We start from the raw sequence: 20,737 nt of genomic DNA, 5'->3' as shown, positions 1-20,737 counted from the left end.
CTCGTGCTGTCTCTGTCTCTCTCAAAAAGAAACTTAAAAAAAAAGATTATATAATATTCAAATTTATTCTTCTTCCTCCTAATGATAGTAGTATTAAGAGCAGTGCATTCTCCTTCTATCCATTGCACTAAATTGTTTTAGGTCAGGAACATATATTTCAGCTTCCTTAGGTCAGTTTGTTTATAAATTGCTTCAGTGTTTGACAAAGTATGCATAAGAAATTGAATCAGAGCTGTTAAATTTCAGCACTGAAGTTTAGGAGAGGTAAGATTAGATTCCAAGTTTAATTATGGTTGATTCTATACAAAACTTCCTAAAATGGAATTCATATGATGATACTTAATATATAGGACTTATGTTTTGTTTTCTTTTATGATTCTTACTCTGAAGTAGCAATTCTTTCCATTTTAATTTTGCTGTTGTTTATATTTGTAATTACTGCTTTGTCTCTCATATTCTATAATCAGTTTGACTAAATATTTTGCTTCAGTATAAAGGATTATAACTTTGATTGGGCTTTCGGAGGTCCATGGCCCTCTGAAATTTCATAATTTTGAATGTCTAGGGCTGTTTATATTTTTCTAGAGGGAATGTTTATAGTGTTCCTTAGATTCTTAGCAGGGATCAATTTCCAGAAAAGGTTAAGAACTACTAACCTATTTTCTTTCTTTCTCTTTCTTTCTTTCTTTCTTTCTTTCTTTCTTTCTTTCTTTCTTTCTTTCTCTTAATTTTATTTTTTAAATTTACATCCAAATTAGCATATAGTGCAACAGTGATTTCAGGAGTAGATTCCCTAATGCCCCTTACCCATTTAGCCCTTCCCCCCTCCCACAACCCCTCCAGTAACCCTCTGTTTGTTCTCCGTATTTAAGAGTCTCTTATGTTTTGTCCTCCTCCCTGTTTTTATATTGTTTTTGCTTCCCTTCCCTTATGTTCATCTGTTCTGTGTCTTAAAGTCCTCATGTGAGTGAAGTCATGTGATATTTGTCTTTCTCTAATTTCGCTTAGCATAGTACCCTCTACTTCCATCCGTGTTGTTGCAAATGGCAAAGTTTCGTTCTTTTTGATTGCCGAGTAATAATCCATTGTATATATGTACCACATCTTTTTTATCCAGTCATCCATCGATGGACATTTGGACTCTTTCCATACTTTGGCTATTGTTGATAGTGCTGCTGTAAACATTGGGGTGTATGTGTCCCTTCAAAACAGCACATCTATATCCCTTGGATAAATACCTAGTAGTGCGATTGCTGGGTCATAGGGTGGGTCTATTTTTTAATTTTTTGAGGAACCTCCATACTGTTTTCCAGAGTGGCTGCACCAGCTTGCATTCCTACCAGCAGTGCAAAAGAGATCCTCTTTCTCTGCATCCTCGCCAACCTCTGTTGTTGACTGAGTTGTTAATGTGAGCCATTCTGACAGGTATAAAGTGGTATCTCATTGTGGTTTTGATTTGTATTTCCCTGATGATGAGTGATATGGAGCATTTTTTCATGTGTCGGTTGGCCATCTGGATGTCTTCTTTGGAGTAGTGTCTATTCATGTCTTTTGCCCATTTTTTCACTGGATTATTTGTTTTTTGGGTATCGAGCTTGATAAGGTCTTTATAGATTTTGGATACTAATCCTTTATCTGATACGTCGTTTGCAAATATCTTCTCCCATTCTGTCGGTTGCCTTTTAGTTTTGCTGATCGTTTCCTTCGCTGTGCAGAAGCTTTTTGTTGATGAGGTCCCAGTAGTTCATTTTTGCTTTTGTTGCCCTTGCCTCTGGAGACGTGTTGAGTAAGAAGTTGCGGTGGCCAAGATCCAAGAGGTTTTTGCCTGCTTTCTCCTCAAGGATTTTGATGGCTTCCTGTCTTACATTTAGGTCTTTCTTCCAATTTTGAGTTTATTTTTGTGTCTGGTGTAAGAAAGTGGTCCAGGTTCATTCTTCTGCGTGTCGCTGTCCAGTTTTCCCAGCACCACTTGCTGAAGAGACTGTCTTTATTCCATTGGATATTCTTTCCTGCTTCGTCAAAGATTAGTTGATCATACGTTTGTGGGTCCATATCTGGGTTCTCTATTCTGTTCCATTGATCTGAGTGTCTGTTCTTCTTCCAGTATCATACTGTCTTGATGATTACAGCTGTGTAGTATAGCTTGAAGTCTGGGATTGTGATGCCTCCTGCTTTGGTTTTCTTTTTCAGGATTGCTTTGGCTATTCAGGGTCTTTTCTGGTTCCATACAAATTTTAGGATTATTTGTTCCAGCTCTGTGAACTAACCTATTTTCTTGATTATTGCAGTTGCCTTGTTAAAAACTTCACATTTAAGTAAGATATGATTGAAGAGAACATTTCAAGGTTAACTCTACAAGTGTGGAACTTTTTTGTTTTTAGGAAAAAAATGTAAAACAAATTAACTTCTGAACAGAGTAAACCTGGGGGAGAAAAGGCGTACAGTAATACTCGTGTTATATATGCGACTTTGGAAATTGGACTCAGCTTTCAGAGAGTCAGAGACAGGACTTGTTTCAAACAATAAGCAATTTGAAAGCTGTTTTAGAATTGGCTAAAAGTTTAAAAAATATAGATTGCTTATACAGTTGATAGCATTAACAGTTCCACTGAAGCTGATTAGAGAACATACTAAGTGCTTGAAAGATGGATTGTGGCTGTAGAGTAGAGATGGAAGGAGTGCTTTGCAATCTGCCAGCAGTATCCTTTTTTTTTTTTTTTTTTTTCCAGAATAAAAATGGAAAGAACTTGATTATGGGTAGAGCTCTGCTCATCTCATTACCAGTAGAGCTTTTGAAATAGTAATGGCTAACTTTTATGCGGTACTTATAATGAGCCAGACACTTCCTCCCTGGGTATCTCACATGTTGTAATTTGTCTAATCTTTACAACAAACTATGAAATAAGTGCTGTTATTATCCCCCCTTTTGCACATGTGGAAATAGAATGCTGTGTAATGTCAGCCTTGATTTTGTACTCTCCAGTTTAAGTAGTCTTTTAACCAATTGACCTTGGGTTTAATTTACTGGAAATTTTTGATTCATAACAAGTATCAGAGATTATTTACATTAATTATATGCAAAAGAAAATATTATTTTTGGGGGCGCCTGGGTGGCTCAGTCGGTTGAGCGTCCGACTTCGCTCAGGTCACAATCTCACGGTCCGTGAGTTCGAGCCCCGCATCAGGCTCTGGGCTGACAGCTCAGAGCCTGGAGCCTGCTTCAGATTCTGTGTCTCCCTCTTTCTCTGGCCCTCCCCCCGTTCATGCTCTGTCTCTCTCTGTCTCAAAAATAAATAAGTGTTAAAAAAAATAATAATAAAAAAAAAAAAAGAAATTATTTTTGGTAAACCTTTATTTTTTTTTTAGTGATCTGATTTTAGGAGTGTATGTTATTAGCTTGTATGAAGATCTGGAAACTCTATGAAATTTAGAGACTTTATGTGAATAAATTTAGTGACAAACGTGAGTAAATTTTGCCAATAATTAGAAAAAAATCTCACTTTTCCTATGTCTAAAGTCAAGTGGCTGGTAGAGGATCTCTAAAGTATTTTTCATTTCGAAAATTATATGACTGCACAGTCAAAACTATATTACTGGGTATATGGGAATACTGTGTGCTCATGTTAGTAATTGAAACAAAATTCTCTTCATGTAGGTTTTGAGACAGATGCGAAAGTTGCCCTGGCAGGACCAAGAAGTGAAAGACTATGTTATTTGTTGTATGATAAACATCTGGAACGTGAAATATAATAGTATTCATTGTGTAGCCAACCTCTTAGCAGGACTGGTACTCTACCAAGAAGATGTTGGAATCCATGTTGTGGATGGAGTTTTAGAAGATATTCGATTAGGAATGGAGGTACTGAGTACTTTCTTTAAAGGCATCAAATTGGAGTTTGGAGGATTTAAACAGCTTTTAAATTTGATTATTGAAAAATAATAATTTGGAAACCTTCCTTTCCCTTCCCATTATGATGTCAATTTACTATTACTTCTTCAGAGTTAGTGTTTTCTTCAAAAACCCTTTTGTCTCAGATTTCCTGGTCTTGCAGGCTAATGCTGGAGAGTTTTTTTGCCTCTTTCTCAAGTTCAGTCAGGCTTTTGAAAGATTGTAGTTTTTTTGTTATTTCTGGGGCACAGTTAGGACTCAAGTGATAGGTGTTTCTAAACCTCTTAATTAGGAGAATTGGTAATCATTCAATAATAATTTCTGTAAACAGTTTTCTGTAAAGAATTTCTGTATGTATATAATTCATGAATTACAGAAAAATTAAGTTTTGGGGGCTTATAGGGAGAATTACATTTTAATTGTTTTGTCAACTCATTTAATGATAGCTTAATACTGAGTTTAGTATTTAACTTGTTCTTTTTGTAAAACATTTTAAACTTAGCCATTTCTTAGAGAAAGAATACCCAGTGGTGATCACTTTATTTAGAAAAGAAGGAAAGAACCCGCTATTTTTTCTCTGTTTAGTATTCTTTCAGTAATTGATATTATCAAGTGACAGAGGAGAATTTTACCTCTTTTCAAACACATTGCTATTCTTTAATGGAAATCTGTGTTTGTTTTTCCTTTAGGTTAATCAACCTAAATTTAACCAGAGACGTATCAGCAGCGCCAAGTTCTTAGGGGAACTTTATAATTATCGAATGGTGGAATCAGCTGTTATTTTTAGAACTCTTTATTCTTTTACTTCATTTGGCGTTAACCCAGATGGCTCTCCAAGTTCACTAGACCCGCCTGAGCACCTTTTCAGAATTAGGCTAGTGTGCACTATTTTGGATACCTGTGGCCAGTACTTTGACAGAGGTTCTAGTAAACGAAAACTTGATTGCTTCCTTGTATACTTTCAGGTATGTAAACTAAAATACACAGTTTCGCATTTAATGCTTTGCGGTTTTTTTGCGGTTACAAAAATACTAGAGAAGAGATGCTATAGCATTCACATATCACATGTAAGATGTGCTCATCATTTGATTTACTCCTGCTGCAAGGATGTAGAGATTAAAAAATATATGATGAATTCTATTATATAAACATTCTACTTGGCATTGTCACTTTTATAATTGACAGTAATTCATCATTAGTTTGGAAATTATTTTGGTATAGTTTATAAATTTGGTAAAGTAATTTATGGATTATGGTATTTGGTATGGTAATTATGCATTAAATTACTTGTGGTTTTTTTGTACATCTCATAACATTTTTAACTCATTTATGTTCTGTTTTTAAATCTAAAATTCTTGTTTCTAAAGGATTTAAGTTTTTTTTTTTTAGAAAAAACTGTCATTTTTGGAAAATACGTTGTTTTCAACACAGGAAAAAATATTTGTTCATTGATGGTAAATTCTTGGGTTGTACTTTTCATATCTTAATTTTAGTTAATTATGTAAACTTGTAATTTAGAGGAAGTACAGTATAAATGAAATTCAGATACAAATATGGAGACAGTTCTATAACTTCTATGAAGTTGGTGTTCCAAAAGTTAACTTATAGGTTGGCTGTTTGGAACCTACTCTTTCCCATATAATACAGTGTTATAAATACTGATTAGGGTTAGCTGTTCACTATCAAATTCTCCAGGTGTTACTGAAATAAAGTACCACAAGTACCATTCAATTCTATATGATCATTCCATTCTGTATAATCTTTTGTTAGTGTTTTCTTCCTTTATTTATTGGTGAAGAAAATAAATCTAAAACTATAATTTTTGAAGTGTCAAAACTCCCTCCACATAGTGGCTGGTGTTAGATGGGGGGTGAATACTCTCAGGGAAGAGCAGTTTGTTAACTTTGTTCTGCCACCGTACCTGTGCAGTAGAGGACGACATGTCACTCCCTTTTTTTCTTAGTTGATAAGCAGAAAATGGGGAGGAGAGTTTTGGATATTTGAGAGTGAGATTGCCTGTTGTATGTAAGGACTATCTTAAGTTGGAGACAATCTGTTTTTGAAAACCAGAGATTTGCTACAAAATGTCACCTGTAACTATCATCATCGAAAGTAAACTCTCTTTCAGAAGTGTGTTCCTTATTTGCATTTACTCTGAAATCCTAGACTGAGAGAAAAAAGCCACTTAGAAATATCCAGGAGCAAAAAGAGACCAAAGTATTTTCCATACTGATTAGTCAACAGAAATGTGTAGTAGGGTGTACCTAGGAAATAACGAGTAAGGAGTGAATGAGGCCGGGGAGATGAGGGCAGTGTGTTCTCCCAGGACAGAGGATGTACAGTGAAGTATGGGGAAGCCAGATGGAAAGTATCACCTGCAGCAGTGCTTCTAAACTTCAATATGAATATGCACCACCTGCAGGTATTGTCAAATGCAGATTGTGATTCATTCGGTCTGGGGTGGGGGCCTGAGATTCTGCATTTCTGACAAGCTCCCACTTGAGGTCCACACTCAAACTGGAAGAAGAGAATGAAAGCACCCAGAAGAATACCTGTTTATATACAAGCAAATTCTTGGGTTGTGCTTTTTAGTTAAACTAAATGTAGGAATTACAAAGTATGAAATCGAATGAAGGAACCAGGCTAGGAGAAGAAAGGAAGGATATCTAAACAGTGCCATATACGCAGTGGATGTTCAATGAATGCTTGCTGATTAATGATTTTTTTTGTATTTCAGAAACTGTATTTTCAGATACTTTAATTGACCTTTTAAAATTAAAATCAAAGCAGGTAGTATAGAGAAAATGATGAAAATGTATCAAAACTATGGCTTTGAATCTGGTTGTTTTGTAAAATCAGTATTTAAACCTAGTTTGGGAGTGGGGTTTCTGCCTTGTGTCAGTACCTAGAAATTTATTTGGTATTTTATTTATGATTTTAACTAGGTAACGTCACAATACAGATTATTATTTGAAAGTATTTTGGTTAACAATTTCTTACTGCTAAATTTATTTTCATTTGTTATCAGCGTTATGTTTGGTGGAAGAAAAGTTTGGAGGTTTGGACGAAAGACCATCCATTTCCTATTGACATAGATTACATGATCAGTGATACACTAGAACTGCTAAGACCAAAGATCAAACTCTGTAATTCTCTGGAAGAATCCATCAGGCAGGTACACGACTTGGAACGAGAATTCTTAATAAAACTAGGTAAGCAAATAATTAAAGAAAATGAAGATGGTATTTGGCAGATTGTTTTTAGAATTTGCTTCATATTATCAGAGTTTGCTTTTGTATACTTCCTATTTTCAGTGTTGAGTGTTACTTAATAGTGTTACATGAGACCTGGGTGGCATATTTGATTTCACTGAATAATCCCAAATTGGAGGAAAGCGGTCATGTAAGTAGGGATGGGAAAAAACACAATCCTGTTAGCCTTTCTTAATTTTAGGACTTTTGATTGCTAATACAAAGTACTTTTGATTAAAGCATCTCTTATATATACAGTGTGTATGTATTTTCAACAAGTATTATTTCCTAAGACAACCTGGGCATGACACTGTAGGGAGGAGTATCTGTTAGAAGTTTGCAACTACCTTGTGGAATTTCAGACTAATTCCCTGGGAGAGTTGTCTCTTTTTCTAAGGACTAGAGAAAATGTGAGAAATAACGTGTTACAGGAGACTTGGTCTATTTACTTTCTCCACATCCCTCTGCAACTATTCTGGAATAAGAGTTAGCTCTTGAACAGTTCCCACAAGGGACTAAATGAGCTGACTAACTTTGTCAGTGGAAATAACTGGAATGAGGTGTAGTCTTTCAAGTCTTGTTTGCTTGCTAATAGTTCTTAGCATGTTAGCATGTTTTAGTGGAGTCATTTCAAAGTGACCTGCTTTTAGGCTGTTAAGCTAGTGTTTTATTTCCTCCTAGCACTCAGCACCCATATGTCTGTCGCTGAAAGATCCTTAAGCTTCACCGGTTACACTAATTGCATAAATTTACTATGTTGCATATATGAAAAACTACTTTTCATGGCAAAGGCATTTGTGATTTTTTTTTCCTTTAAAACTGTTTTTCTTATTATATCCAGCATTTTAATAGAATTTCTTTCTCCAAAGACCTGTCTTCCTTTGGAGAATATGATTACTGTTATCTAACTGAGCAGTATTTTTAAAGGTGCTACCGATTGTGTAACTATTGACTTTTCTACCACTCCACCCACAAGGACATATGTGATTCTTTTGTTCTTTGAACTTTGTCCCAAGTCAGCACTTTTTTTTCCCTTTTCAGATTTCCAGTTGTATAAAATGGTCATTTCAAGCAAAGTACTTACTTATCTACTTATTTATTTCATTTACTTAACATGCTTTAATATAGTTAAGTCTTAGTCTTGTTTCCCAAAAACTTTCATGAATGGTTCTCTCTGTGTAGTGGGGATGAGATAGCACTAGTTTGACACCCAGTTTGATAGCAGCAAAGAGTGTGGTATGCATTATCCTTTGTAGAGCAAGGGGTTAAATGAAAGGACCGCAAGCTTCTTTTGAGGGGTCTGTTCCTGTTTAGAATATGGCAAGGAAAAACTAGGCCACCATTTGTGAATGAAATTCTAAAGATGATGGCAACTGGAATCAATATGCTCCCCAGTCCCGTTTTTCTTTTGCTTTAGAGTCTAAATATCAGGAAGAAGATGTACATGAATGAATCTATATTATATTATAGATTATATTATATATATAATATATATATTGTATTAAATCTATATTTCCTATTGATAGATAATACAGTATCCTTGATAGTTTTTTTTTGTTTTCAAGCACTTTGTAAATTCTTTATTATTTTAACTTTATTACAACCTGATGTAAACCTAATAGTTAATGAGAAAGCACTACAAAATTCCCTAAGATTTTTAAGTCATTTTTAATATTATTAGAAGTAGTACTTATTCATGGCAGAAATCCTGAAAAATACCAAGAAAACAAAAATTACCTATTTCATACATAAGAACAATCATGTGTTAACATTTTTTGGTACATGTTCTATTCTTTTGAAATTTTTTCATGTTTGTAGTTATATTACCGGATTTTTTTCTACCTAATACTTATGAAATTTCTCCCTGACATGAAATATTTTTCTAAGTCTTAATTTTTTTTAAATTGGTTATATTCCTTTGTATGAATGTGCCATAATGTATTTAATCTTGTTGTTTGATACTTAGGCTGTTTCCAGTTTTACATTAGTATAAATAACATTTCTGTGTGATTTTTGTGTGCATCTTGGTTTTCTCAAGAAAGACATAGAATTATTGGCTCAGACATTCTCTTCCAGTTTAAGAACAAAAAACAAAGTGGTAATAGGCAATATAATTTAATCAGGCATGGAAGTTGTAGACTGTATAATAATATAAGGAACAGAAATGAGGGAAACAGAAGTGAAAAAAAAAAGACTCATGAGTAAATTATAAAGCCAACAGTGTATTTCATAAATGAGAAACAAATTCAGTAGAATAGAATAAAAGGCCTAGAAGCATCCCCAATTAAATATAAACTTATTTAGTGTATAATAAACTAGGAATCTTAAAAAATAGCATAAGGGCAACAGGTTGGCATATAGGAGGAAAACTGATATAGAGCCACATCTGATATCCTCAAACTCCAGATGAATTAAGGAGCTAAGTGTTTATTTTTAAAAAGTTTAAAAAGATATATGATTATCAAATATTTGGAGGTGTTAATTTTCCCAAATTCTAAAACAATTGAAGAAAGCACACACATGGCCACAGATCTAGGTGCTTAAAGCTTTTATACCATAGAAAAATAACTGAAATTAAAATGAGGACAGTTTGCATGTCAGGTTTGTTTCACTTACATAAAGGGCACAGGCAAATTGGTAATAAATTAGAATATCCCCAAAAATAAATGAACATGATAAGGGAAGGCGGGGAGAGTAATGTTCTTACTGAGTGCTGCCTGATGCCAGAAATCAAAGACTGTGCTCTCTCTGACATGTTGAGTATGGGAAAAAATGCTCAACATGTCTAGTAAGCAGAGAAATATAAACTAAAGCAGTCTAAAAGAAAGTATTACAGTTACTACTATCTCGGTTATGAGCAGGAAAACTGAGGCACCAAGCAGCGTTTTATTGTTTGTCTTTTGTATTTTTATCCCTATGTCCTGTGGGTATACATTTTTATTTCATTGTTTATTTTAGATTGACAGTGTCCTCGGGGTCAGCAGTAGGATAGTTCATATATACCGTTTAGTAAATGCAAAACGTATTTATAAATTGCTTTTGAAACTGACTTGCAATGCAAATGCAAATGTGTTAAAAATGTATGTATTTTTCTTAGAAATTGGGAGTATGACTATCAAAACAAAGTGACTTACAAGTTGTAGTTCTTCTCAACCTGCATGTTTTAAATGGCTGTAACAAAAGCGTAAAAATAGCCCGTGCCATGTGAATTTATCAGTACGTGGTATTTTTACCGAGAATGTTTAGATTTAGACAGTCGTGGGGTGCCCAGGTGGCTCAGTCGGTTGAGTGTCCCACTCCAGCTCAGGTCATGATCTCACGGTTTCTCAGTTTCAGCTGTGCATTGGACTCACCGCTGTCAGCGTGGAGCCTGCTTCAGATCCTCTGTCCTACTCTCTCTACTACCCCCCCCACTCGCTCTCTCAAAAATAAACCTTGAAAGAATAGATTTAGACAGTCGTGACTTTAAATTTTTTGCCTTTGATAACTTAATTTTTTTGTTTGTCTGTTTGAAAGAGACAGAGTGCGAGTAGGGGAGGAACAGAGAGAGAGGGAGAGAGAATCCTAAGCAGGCCCTGTGCTGCCAGCACTTAGCCCAGTGCAGGGCTCGCAACCACAAAACCCCAAGATCATGACCCAAGCAGAAACCAAGAGTTGGATGCTTAACTGACCGAGCCACCCAGACGCCCCTCTCTTTGATAACTTAGAGAACAGTCAAATATTGTTTCTTAAAGTCTGTATAAATGAATAAGCAAATAAGTAAAATTTATATATGTAAAATCTAAATTTGTGTCTGTGAAATCTAGTAAGTGATGAGAAAATAAATATTTAAGTTAATGGATTCTCATTCTGAGACACCAGCTTCTTTTCTCAGCATTAATTTTCCTTTCTCTCTGAGCATTATCCATCTTTTCTTAAATTTTATTTCCAAACTTGAATGTACCTACTTTTTTTTTTTTTTTAACGTTTATTTTATTTTTGGGACAGAGAGAGACAGAGCATGAATGGGGGAGGGGCAGAGAGAGAGGGAGACACAGAATCGAAAGCAGGCTCCAGGCTCTGAGCCATCAGCCCAGAGCCCGACGCGGGGCTCGAACTCACGAACTGCGAGATCGTGACCTGAGCTGAAGTCGGATGCTTAACTGACTGAGCCACCCAGGCGCCCCAGAATGTACCTACTTTAATCACTCTGTACACTCATGTTTTTGTCAGTTCAGTTAACTTCTTAGACTTAAGACACTGGAATAATTTTTTTACTTTTATTGGTTAGTTAATTATTGAAACTCTCTGAACTTCAACATTCCTCATAAAATGAAAGAGTTAAATCATTTCATGGTTGCTAAAGTTTCTTTTTGCCCTAATCATCTAAGAGTCTGAATAAAGTATTAAACACCTGTGTGTTTATCAGTATATGGCCTCTGATAAATTTTGAATGTATAAAACAAGGTCTCTGTAGTGAAGGGTCTTATAATCTGATGTCATGTTTTATGAAATCTTAGAAAAAATACTACATGGTGTATCCTTAGATGAAAAGTGCCATGAGAAATTCTCCAAGAGCTTTAGGAGCAGATAGGAGGAAGAGTAATAGATTCAGGTACTCATTATGTGTATTCAGGAAGTAAAATTTAGACTGAACTTAGAGAATGTATAGGACTTGAAAGTACATAGTGAAGGATACTCTGCATTGAGAAGAGTATCTGATGAACAAGATTGCAAGATAGTATGCTTTGTGACAGAAGAGGCCCAGCTATAGGAGAAGGCTAGAGAGAGACAAGGGGAAAGTCAGATCAGATGAGGCATCTTGAAAGTAGAGGGAGTCGTTTGGAATTCCAGTGTTAACTAAGAATTGACTAGGCAGTGAGATGTGACTGAACATAGGAGGTGGGAGCAAATTCAAGCCCAGGGGTTCCCTTAGGAGGAGAATGCTGTTACTGAGGAAAAAAAAATTAAGCACTTTGGTGACACGCCTTTGGCTCCTTCCCTTAGTCTTAATTTGCAGACATTCAAATTGATAGCCAAATGTGATTTCTCTTACATGGTTGAGGCGGCATTTTATGTGCTAGTACTTTTTGACATGTTCATCTGAGATGGAGATAAACAGAAGCTGGAAAAAAAGTACACATATGTGTGTGTGTGTGTGTGTGTGTGTGTGTGTGTGTGTGTGTGTGTGTACATATTATATATGTATTTATATATATATGTTGGTTCATATATATAATGTATCATTGATTTTTTTTTTGTTGAAATGAAGGTCTCTTTAGTTTGTAAAATGTTTCTCAAAATAATTTTAAATTGTATTCTTGTTTTACTATTCTGAGAAAATGGCTTTTGAGTTACTTTAATACATACTTCTAAATTATGTGGTATAATATTGAAAATTTATCCTTTTTTATATACTTCTTCATTTTCTCCTCATTTCAAGGCCTAGTAAATGATAAAGATTCAAAAGAGTCTATGACGGAAGGAGAAAATCTTGAAGAGGATGAAGAAGAAGAAGAAGGAGGAGCTGAAACAGAAGAACAATCTGGAAATGAAAGTGAAGTAAATGACCCAGAAGAAGAGGTGATGACTTTTATTTATAGCAAATAGGTACATTTGTACAAGAGTATCTTGATTATTTGAGCCAAGATTTCCTTGAATGCATAAAATAAGATCTCCTTCCAACCTGCGAACTTTGAAAGTTTCCTGAGAAAGTAGATATAAGTGATAAAAATTTAGAACTGGAATGTATCTGTAATTGGTTTCCATATAATAGGTAGACATTACATTGTTCTTTTAAAAAATGAGGTTGTTGTAGAAACATTCAACCATATAATTTAAATTGGATTATTAAGTATTTTATAATAATAAAAGGAAATGAGTGTATCAGACCAATCTTATGGCTGCCTTTGGATTTTGCTACTACACCAGTTAGATAAACAGAATCTAATAAATTAAACAGCCTTAGTAAATGTGACTTCAAAGAGTGACTTGCGGGGCCCCTGGGGGGCTCAGTCGGTCAGATGGCCAACTCAGCTCAGGTCACGATCTTGTGGTCTGTGAGTTTGAGCCCCGCATCAAGCTCTGTGCTGACAGCTCGGAGCCTGGAGCCTGCTTCAGATTCTGTGTCTCCCTCTCTCTCTGTCCCTCCCCAACTCATGCTCTATCTCTCTCTGTCTCTCAGAAATAAATAAATATTAAAAAAAAAAAGTGACTTGCTTTCCTATAAATTCCTCATTTGAAGAATTGGGATGTATTACATTTTCTTCACTAAATACATTTCCTCCTTTTAAAAAGTGAACTTTATAATTTTGAAAATTGTATCTTTAAAAAAAAATGTGTATTCATCTATTTTGAGAGAAAGAGAGAGTTTGAACAGGGGAGGGGCAGAGAGAGAGGGAGAGAGAATCCCAAGCAGGCACCACACTGTCAGTGGCAGCCAGACATGGGGCTGGATCTTATAAACCGTGAGATCATGACCTGAGCCTAAATCAAGAGTCTGATGCTCAACCAGCTGAGCCACCCAGGCTGAAAGTTGTATGATTTTTAACCATTGCTTACTTTTCCAATTGCAGTTGAATGTCATACATGATACAGTGTGTTTGCTAAGTGGAAAAAAACACAGTGTTTGGTCGGCATTGCATGAGCCTTGTCTGGGAGCAAAAGTGAGAGAGATGTCGTTTAATAAGTGAAGTTGCATAGTTTGCTTCTCCTCCCACTCAAGACCACCCTCTCCCATGGTTCCTCTCTGAGCATAGGGAGAACATTGTTAGAGAGAAAGCGGATTGATTAATAGCAGTGAATAAGAAATTCTGCAACCGCTTGTTTCAGCTGAGAAAGAAAAGGGCTGGAGTTCACTCTTCAGACAAATTGTGCTCTTTGTTTTCATCTTGGTCCTCACTCCTTCAAGCTCCACGTGGCATTTTGAAGTTCTCCCCAGCAGCTAACAACCAGAATATTTCCTCCTTAATATCAGCTACATAAATTAAAAATGACTTTCAAGATTAAGTAAATGTTCTTCTAAAATTTGAATTTTCTTTAGCATTTATACAATTTAGCAGGTTAAATACAAGATTTATCATTATAATAGCAATAATATTTATCGAGCATTCATTGTTCATAGTCACTTTTTTAAACACTGTATTTACATTACCATTTCTCATACCACCCTGTGAGGTAGGTGAGAAAATAAGGGACAAATAGGTGAATTTGCCCAAGATCTCAGAGTAGTAAGTGGTGAGGCAGTATTTGAACTCAGACGGTGTGACTGGTGCTGTGCTGACCCCTCCTGCTCTCCTTAGCCAGCTTAGATTTTGCAGTCCGTTCACTTCCAGATCCCACAGGTTATTATGTCAGTGTATAATAGGGATTAGGACAATGGGATTCTTGTCCAGCCTTTCAGTTTCAGAAGTTAATTAATCCATTGTGTTTGCCTGAGTTATAAAAAATAAAGGGTAAGGAGAAAAAGTTAATGCATTTTATTTTATTTTTTTAATTTTGAAAGAGCACAGGCAGGGGAGGGGCAGAGAGAGAGGGAGAGACAGAATCCCAAGCAGGCTCCATGCTGTCAGCGCAGAGCCCCACTTGGGGCTCAATCCCACAAACCGTGAGATCATCACCTGAGCCAAAATCAGGAGTCGGATGCTCAACTGACTGAGCCACCCAGGCGCCCCAATGCATTTTAATTTAAGTGTTAAGAAATGATTAATTTTTTTCCAAGGGCAAATTTAAGAGCATCTCTATTGCAAATTTGGTTGTGAATTACAGACTTACATTAAAAAAAAAAAAGTTAATGCATTTGAAAAAAAGTAAACGCATTTCTGTACATTCCCAGAGTATTTCCACTTTAGAAACTCTGTAAGTTTCCAGATACCTGTATAGTAAATTATAATACACTATTTGGATTTTTAAAATTGTTATGTTATTTCTCATTCACATTCATTGTCTTGGCACAATGAGAAGATGCTGGATTTAGTGTAGTCTTTTTTTACACTTACAGAACCAAGTGAGAGTGAGTTATGTTGTTGGAAGTGAAAGGCTGCGCAGATGGGGCACAACTGTGTGCTTTTGTATGTGTCTGCCTTTTGAAATATCCTTTGGGGTTCTGTTCAGTCTTCTGTTTGAAAGGAAATCTGGCTGATCGAAGAGGAGGTGGGGGTACTGACAAGAGAGGATGGGGAGAAGTGGTGAGGGGGAGCAGAATGTCTAGCTCCTGCTTAATAGGCAGTGTGTCCTTGGGCAAGTCACTTAACTTATCCGAGCCTTAGTTTGTTCATGTATAACAATGGGGGCATGAGGTCTTATCCTGCCTTCTTAGAACTGGATAAAGCAAACAAAATGAAGTATGTGAGGACACCTTATAGGCTGTTGTGCTCTGTACAGTGTAGTGCTTTATAAACCTACTGTCCTTGCTTTCCACTGCTAACCAGGCTAAATTTGAACTATTTACTGACGTTCATTCCAGAGTTAGTTGAGTATTAAAGAACTACTATGAGAAACTCAGTCTCAAAACAGCCAGGGAGGAGAAATAACACAAAAGGTTCAGGAAGCTCATTCCTTTTGGAATTCAAGGAAAAGAGTTTCTACAAAGGATCTTTGTATTATTAGATCGGTGGAAGATAGTGAAATGGGTTTTCGGCTACTGGTGTGCATTAGTTTTCAGCTAATGTTGCCAACTGACTTTGCCCTAAATTGTAGGCAAACCACATAAAAGGCTGGAACTTGAGAATAATGAACAATTATACAGAAATTTTTAAATCTTTTTAAGTAATGTAAAATATAGTAACCCTTTTCAAAATGTTTTAATCTTCTAATGTTGTATAATTTCAGGAGGGTTCTGATAATGATGATGATGAGGGCGAGGAAGAAGAGGAAGAGAATACCGATTACCTTACAGATTCAAATAAAGAGAATGAAACAGATGAAGAAAATACTGTATGTATGGCTGAAAATTTGCTTTTGAGGTCACACAATATTTTCATTAGTATTTCAGTTTTAGCCACTGAAGTTGTGTTTCTTGTGATTATTGAAAAATATTCTTTTGGAAATTCATTTCAATTTGTTTTCCTATCTAAGTACCTTACTGTATTAACAGGTTTTTTTTAAACGTGTAGTGTTACACATTTTACTCACTTGTTCCTTGAGTTATGTTGAGCAAGTTATCCATACAAAAGACTCTGCCATCCAAAACTCTGGTTACAATTTGTGGTCTGATTTCTTGTTTTGTTTTAATAAGGAGGTAATGATTAAGGGAGGTGGACTTAAGCATGTACCTTGTGTGGAAGATGAGGACTTCATTCAAGCTCTGGATAAAATGATGCTGGAAAACCTTCAGGTACGAGCGGTTCCCCTATTCCAGAGGGTCCTCTCCCTACAGGATACTGCAGCACATTCAGTTGTGGTGGTTACAGGGGTCTCTACAGCTTAACATTTGCCTCTGCAGCAACAGTACAGTTTGCGTCTGCCAGTACTTCTTATACTTTCCCTGATGTGCACATTTCTTTGGGATACACTGGGGGGGAAATGTAGTGAATGTAAGACTTCAAACAGTAATTTCATTGTACCAGTCTGCCTTTTTTCTCTGAAGTTCTATCTCTGTTGCTAAGACCTTTTACTTACAGTTTGTTTACAGTTCAAACTTGGCCAAAGATCAATATTTGGGGAAATTTAATACACTAAATTATTAAGCTTGATTTAAAATTTGAATAACTTGTCTATAAATATTTAGAGGAATATTGGTTATTTGATGTTTAAAGAAATTTTGTTTAATGTATTCTTGACATTAATACACTGGATTTTATAAAAAGCTCCATCTTCCCAGTGATATAGAATAATTATGAATAAAATAGCTAGGAAACTTCTGGAAGCTGGCGGGTAAGATACTCAGTAAGACAATAAAACATTTTAAACACACAATAATAGATTGGCACAAAAATAAATGGATTAATGAAATAGGAAAGTCCAAAATCGACCTAAAACATGACAATTTAATAATATGGTAAAGACAACACTGCAAGTCAGTTGAGGGAAAATGTATTATTCAATGGATTGTCCGTAAAAATAAAGCTGGATTTCTATTTTATATCCACACTGGAATTAACTGCAAACTTATCAGAAATCTTAATAATTGTGAAGACTGTTGATTATTGCATTAAGACTTCACCTTCTTCATACAGTGCTGTCAGACACTATTAGTATTGCTACGTTTCAGTTAAAGCCACAGTAAGGCCACAAGAGTAGTAGTGGCGTAGTCTGTTTTCAGCCATCTTGCCCTATTGCTTTCTAGCCCAGAATGCCACGAGAAATGCCAGACCAGAAACAGACTGTATAATGTAGGGTAACGGCTGTATTATATCAGCAGGTCCTACACACCGGTGAGGACAAATGAATGACCCAGGGTTTTTTTTGTTGTTGATTGAAACATAAATAAAGTCATGCTAAAGCTCCCTGTAATCGAAAGATAAGCAGATTAAGAAGAACCTTTTTATCAGATCATCAGATACTAAGATGTGAAAAGTGATCCTACCCATTGTGGTTAAGTATGGGTAAATATCTGTATTTGGAATATGTAAATCAGTCCATCTTTTTTAGAGAGAAACTTAGTAAACCTAGCAAATAGGCATGGCTTTGATCTAAAAGTCCACCCTTAACTAATTTTCACCCGAGTATATGAAGTTAAATATATAAAGACGTCATACTGTAATGGGGAAGTAGGTTTAGTAGAGAACCAATTATATAAATAAGAGAATATCCATATAATTAGCTCTGTATATACTCAACACAAAGATGCTCATTATATAGAATCAAAAAGAAGAAAAACATGTATATAGTGAAGAACAGTATGCATAGATGGAGCTTGTGTGTACATGTGTGTTACTAGTATTTTCAAGAAAAATGTGGAGAACACGCCCCATTGATACTGGTTGTTGTTCCTTGGAGCGTGGTGAGGGAGGGGTTGGTATGGAGACACTGGCTGATGCATTTTTGTATTTAAATAATTTACAAAGAGAATATGTTCGTTTTATAATTAGAAAAAAAGTTAATTTACAAATAAAGATTGATCTAACATGGTCCTTTGAAATTTTAAGTTAAAAAGTCTTTGTAAATCTTATGAATCTGGGAGAGCTTCAAGCAAATTCTACAAATTGGAACTTATAAACAATAAGACCTTACCCCTTTATTACCATTTTATTTGATTTAGGTCTCTTGCAAATATGGAGCCTATATCAAAGGCCATTTAAATTGTGGTAAAGCATTTTCAAAACCTTTGTGGCCTGTTAGCATTACCTGCTTAGATTTGAAGAATTACATTCAGCTCTTTCCTCATTTGTGCTCCATTCAGCAAATACAGAAAATTATGTGCGGTTTCCAAAATGCACCATGCTGTTTCATGTCCTTGCTTTTGGACCTGTCCTCCCCTTCCTAAACTCCCTCTGTATCCCCCAGACTGCTCTGCTGCCATCTGCTTACAAGAAGTCTTACGAAGCCTTAAAGACATTCTCAGACGTCCCAGTTTTGTTTAGTCTTTTGTGAAGTTTCAGCATCCACCCACTCCTAGCCAGGCCTATATAGTCACTTCACCCCAAAACAGGTTATACATGACTTGGATGAATTGTAATTAATTTATTTCTCTATCCTAATTAACAGTTTTTGAGCTCTTTGAGGATAGAGACTGTCTTTTTAGTATTAGTATCTCAAGTAATAAGTAATAAGCCCAACGCACAAGTCTTCACTGAAGGTTTGTTTAAATAATTGATTAATAAATCCAGTGTCAATCTTGAAAACTTGTTATTAACAAACAAAGTTAATCTGAACAGTAATAGATTCCATTCATTCCTGAATATTAATTGAGCACCTGCAGTATTTAAAACACCACTAGGGTATTTAAAACACCAGGGAAAGGGTATTCAGTGCAGAACCCCGCCAGTCTGGTGGAGGATTGTCACAGAGAAGCAGACACTTGTGACACATGAGAAGTATGAAGGAAGATATGTGGTGCGGGTATGCACTTCAGGAGCATGCGGAGTCAGGAGAACCTACAGCATTGTGTGTTTGAGCTGCACCGGTAAACAGAGCCAGTCACTGGGGACTTGCACAGGTCTTCCCAGCCATACGTAAGAGGTGGGGGCAGAGGAGGGGGCGCCTCTGTCTCAGCTGCCCGTCAGGTTACTTTGGCTCTAATGATCATTGTGTTTTAAGAAATAATGGCACTGAATGAATTGTTCAGTTTATGTTTACATATATCCCTGTGTACGTTAGAGTATTTATATTTTTTCATTTCTATCTTTAAGCAACGAAGTGGCGAATCTGTTAAAGTGCACCAACTTGATGTTGCTATTCCTTTGCATCTCAAAAGCCAGCTGAGGAAAGGGCCACCACTCGGTGGTGGGGAGGGAGAGGCGGAGTCTGCAGACACTATGCCCTTTGTCATGTTAACAAGAAAAGGCAATAAACAACAGGTAAGAAACTGGCCACCACAGGTGATTGTTACTTATCAAGTGTAAGCAATAACTTTGTTTTATAGGTTGTAAGTTATGTTTTGCCTATAAGAGGAGAAGAGTTGGAAACATGTAAAGTATTCAGTGGTAGGGGCGCCTGGGTGGCTCAGTTGGTTAAGCATCCAACTTCATCTCAGGTCATGATCTCACGATTCATGAGTTCAAGCCCTGCGTTGGGCTCTGTGCCACAGTTTGGAGCCTGGAGCTGCTTCAGATTCTGTCTCCTTCTCTGTTCCTCCCCTGCTCACTCTCTCTCTCTCTCTCTCTCAAAAATAAAGATTAAAAATAAAGTATTCAGTGTAGAAGTAATTTTATTTTTTATTATGTATAGAAGACACAGCTAACTTCTTTTGAATGTATTTTTTTTCTAAAATTTTTTTTTTTAACGTTTATTCATTTTTGAGAGACAGAGAGACTGAGGGCGAACGGGTGGGGCAGAGAGAGAGGGAGACACAGAATCTGAAGCAGGATCCAGGCTCTGAGCTGTTAGCACAGAGCCTGATGCAGGGCTCAAACTCATGAACCGCGAGATCATGACCCGAGCCGAAGCCAGATTTAACTGACTGAGCCACCAGGCACCCCATTGAATGGATATTTTTTAGTTATTTATTTATTTTTATTTATTCTTTAAAAGGAAAGGACATTTAAATTTTGAATTCATATGTATTTGTTAGAATATATAAATCCCTTGACTTTCAGGAGGAAGGTTTCATAAGTAAACTCAGGGTGGGAAAGGAAAGGAGGGTGATGACAGATACATCTCAAGAAAATGTTCATGGTTAAGATTTTTCTTGAAAATCATTGTTTTTGACCCCTAATCCTTCTCCATTCTCCTTATACTGCTTCCTCCTTGTTTCCCATGTCTTACAGATGGCCCTCAAAATCATTTCCCTGACCGCTAAGCTGTTAGTTTAGGGATTCATACTTTGGTTCATACATTCATTCATCAAATATTATTGAGCATCTCGTATGTGCCAAATACTGTTTTAGGTGCTGAGGCTATGGTGATAAATAAAAGTCCCTGCCCTTGTGAGCTCACATCTTGCTAAGGTTGACAAATGTATTTGCAAGGAGTGAAAAATACTATGAAGAAAATAAAGCCCAACTCTCAGACTCAACTC

At 36.1% G+C, this 20,737-nt stretch overlaps 1 protein-coding gene across 2 annotated transcripts in view; it reads left to right on the top strand.

The window, feature by feature from the left end:
* The window catches only part of UPF2 (UPF2 regulator of nonsense mediated mRNA decay), a 109,989-nt gene that overhangs the window by 71,959 nt on the left and 17,293 nt on the right, over positions 1–20,737 (top strand). For both annotated transcript variants that reach the window (XM_047866051.1, XM_047866050.1), the window contains exons 13-19: positions 3,656–3,859; positions 4,579–4,854; positions 6,918–7,101; positions 12,563–12,702; positions 15,949–16,053; positions 16,355–16,453; positions 19,410–19,577. In XM_047866051.1, the coding sequence (XP_047722007.1) occupies positions 3,656–3,859; positions 4,579–4,854; positions 6,918–7,101; positions 12,563–12,702; positions 15,949–16,053; positions 16,355–16,453; positions 19,410–19,577 (1,176 nt within the window). The remainder of the gene's footprint in view (positions 1–3,655; positions 3,860–4,578; positions 4,855–6,917; positions 7,102–12,562; positions 12,703–15,948; positions 16,054–16,354; positions 16,454–19,409; positions 19,578–20,737) is intronic.

This window comes from Prionailurus viverrinus, chromosome B4 (assembly GCF_022837055.1).
Source record: "Prionailurus viverrinus isolate Anna chromosome B4, UM_Priviv_1.0, whole genome shotgun sequence".
Classification (NCBI taxonomy): Eukaryota; Metazoa; Chordata; class Mammalia; order Carnivora; family Felidae; genus Prionailurus; species Prionailurus viverrinus.
The sequence above is the reverse complement of the archived record's forward strand: the minus strand, read 5'-3'. Positions and strand labels throughout refer to the sequence as shown.